Here is a 2,549-nt window from a genome sequence, read left to right on the forward strand (position 1 = left end):
GAAAGGGGTCTTCGGGGAAAAAGGTCCGATGGTCATATCAAGAGGGATTATCATATTGTCGATTTCATAGAAACGGGCACTGATTCCGGTTACAATATGACGCCCGTTTTCAGACTGATTTTTCCTGCACGATCCAATATGCTATTAATATTATATTATCTTTCCTATGTTTTTCAGCAGCACAGTGAATATCACATCAATCTTCTCCCATTGCTCTCTCTCTATCAAAGAAAATATGCTCTCCCTGCCCTCCAATCTTCTCTTCGACAGTTCTATGCCTAATTTTTCACGCAAGTCGTCGTACTTGTGGCAACTCCATATCACGTGGTCTATATCCTCTCTCTCGCCTCCGCATTCACAACGCTCGCTATCGACGTATCCTTTTCTCGCAAGTGACTCATTCAAATTATAGTGGTTCGATCTTAGTCTATTCAAAAGGGTGATGTAGTATCTTTCAGCATTAAAATTATGAAACCACGGTTTTCTCTTATGCTTCTTGTAATAATTATCAAAGTAAAATTGTCCTTTAAACCTAGCGTCCATTTCTATCGACTGTTGCGTATCGTTATATGCTCTTTCCTTGTTTAAACTACGTATGTCATGTATCGGGACTTCAATCTCATGCGCAGGCCTTTCTTTAGCTCCATCCTTTGCCAATTGATCCGCCACCTCGTTGCCAGCAATTCCTCTATGACTCAGAATCCATACCATAATAGTACGTTTGTTAAATCTATGTTTTAGCTTATAAACTAGATTTTTAATATCTAATATATACTTATTTACATATACATTCAAAGTATTTGAATGCACAGCTTTTATCACAGCCTGACAGTCTGACATAATACAATAATTATCCAGCGTAAGATTGCCTTTGTCCAATTTTGACAATTCAATTTCAAGTGCAGATTTAATTGCAAAGGCTTCCGCCGTGAATGAAGAACATTCGCTAGGCAAGCTCACATAGTAGGCGATCTCCCGACGCTCCGACGCTATCCCTGCACCTGTTGCCTGTGCGCCTTTAGGTTTCGATCCATCTGTATATATCATCTCTGTCTTAGACGAGATCAGATTTTTCTCAGTACATAATCGTCTTCTCATTTTTCTGTCCTCTTCGTTCATGATCCAGCCCTCCACATATCTTTCCTTTGTTTTTTCCCTATCCTGATATTCTTTCCCGAACTCTAAATCTATTTCTAAATCTTCAGTCAATACCGCATAGTCCATTTGCCAAATCTCATACGTATTTTCATTATTACCTACTTTATCCCCTATATTTTTTATGTCTTTCCACGCTCTACCCAGCATTGATTTTTTATATAGAGGGTTCCTATAGCACGCCAAACTTTCCATTTTTATCAAATTGTTCATGCTGTTCCTCACGCCTAAATCACCATATTTATAGTTTTTCAGACACCAGTTCCTAGCCAGCATTAACGCCATATCCTTTAATAATGTTACTTTAGCTTCCGCAATTATCACATTATTTGGCGTAGAATTTCGATAACCCAATGCCGTTCTGATACCCGCATATTGCCCTCTTTCAAGCTTTAAAATGTATTCTTTGTCCGTAGGAGCATAAATAAAACTGCCGTAATCTGATACGGATCTAACCATACTTTTATACAGCATAAGTGCTGTGTTGACCTCTACACCCCAAGAGACTCTGCATAAGTATTTCACAACAGCATTCGCCCTCTTCATTCTACCTCTAATTTGCTGGATGTGTGCCTTGAAATTAGTGCGACTGTCAAAATCAATGCCTAAAAATCTTGCGTTATTAGTATTGAACACCTTCACATTGGCAATTTTTATATACATATTCTTATCTGTCCAACCAGCTTTTGAGAATTCTACCAGATTGGTCTTTTTTGGCTCCAAGTTTAATCCCACTAATTTCTGCGCAACGCGATTAACCGCATCTTCTAAATTGCGGCGATTTATTTCTCTATTTTTTCCGATCGTGTAAATTACAATATCGTCCGCGAACTGCAGGATCTTACAATAAACGCCTATATCGTTTGCTATGAGTCTCGTGTATAGCGCATATAACAGAGGGCTCAACACGACCCTTTGAGGAAGGCCCTTACTAACTTTTAAAATTCTTGATTCCGTGTCACTTATTATAAATTCAGTCTCCCTTGTGGATAACCATTTATTCAAAAAGTCTAAAATTTTTTTCGGACAACCCATATTACATAGATGCTCCCTTAATATGGTCAAGTCCACGTTATCGTAAGCCGCCGTTACGTCTAAAAAAGCCGCCAAAGAGTAGCTATCCTCATGTATCCCTGTACGTATGTCCGCCAATAGTCTACCCAAATTGTCCAAACATGACTTTCCTCTCCTAAATCCGTTTTGTGTAACATGTACTTTCTTTGTGTGTTCCGCCCACCAAATCAACCGTTCGTTAACCATTCTTTCCATTATTTTACCTACACAGGATGACAATGCAATCTATGAATAGTGTCTGATAGCTTTTCCACTGTTTTGGAATAGCACCTCCTTCCTATACTACATTTATAATTTTTAACAAAACTAATTTTGCATCA

The 2,549-nt window shown here is 38.5% G+C and overlaps 1 protein-coding gene across 1 annotated transcript; it reads right to left on the reverse strand.

Annotated features, from left to right (window-relative positions):
- Positions 1 to 150: 150 nt before the first annotated feature.
- Positions 151 to 2,415, reverse strand: LOC105462596. Its single transcript, XM_011709299.1, has one exon. It carries the CDS (start codon positions 2,413 to 2,415, stop codon positions 151 to 153), a length of 2,265 nt encoding a protein of 754 aa, XP_011707601.1.
- Between the last annotated feature and the right edge of the window lie 134 nt (positions 2,416 to 2,549).

This window comes from Wasmannia auropunctata, unplaced genomic scaffold, assembly GCF_000956235.1.
Source record: "Wasmannia auropunctata unplaced genomic scaffold, wasmannia.A_1.0 LD336097.1, whole genome shotgun sequence".
NCBI classification, from domain to species: domain Eukaryota; kingdom Metazoa; phylum Arthropoda; class Insecta; order Hymenoptera; family Formicidae; genus Wasmannia; species Wasmannia auropunctata.

Excerpts from the sequence above, each read along its gene's own strand:
- LOC105462596 (XM_011709299.1), bottom strand. The coding sequence starts at position 2,415 with ATGGTTAACGAACGGTTGATTTGGTGGGCGGAACACACAAAGAAAGTA.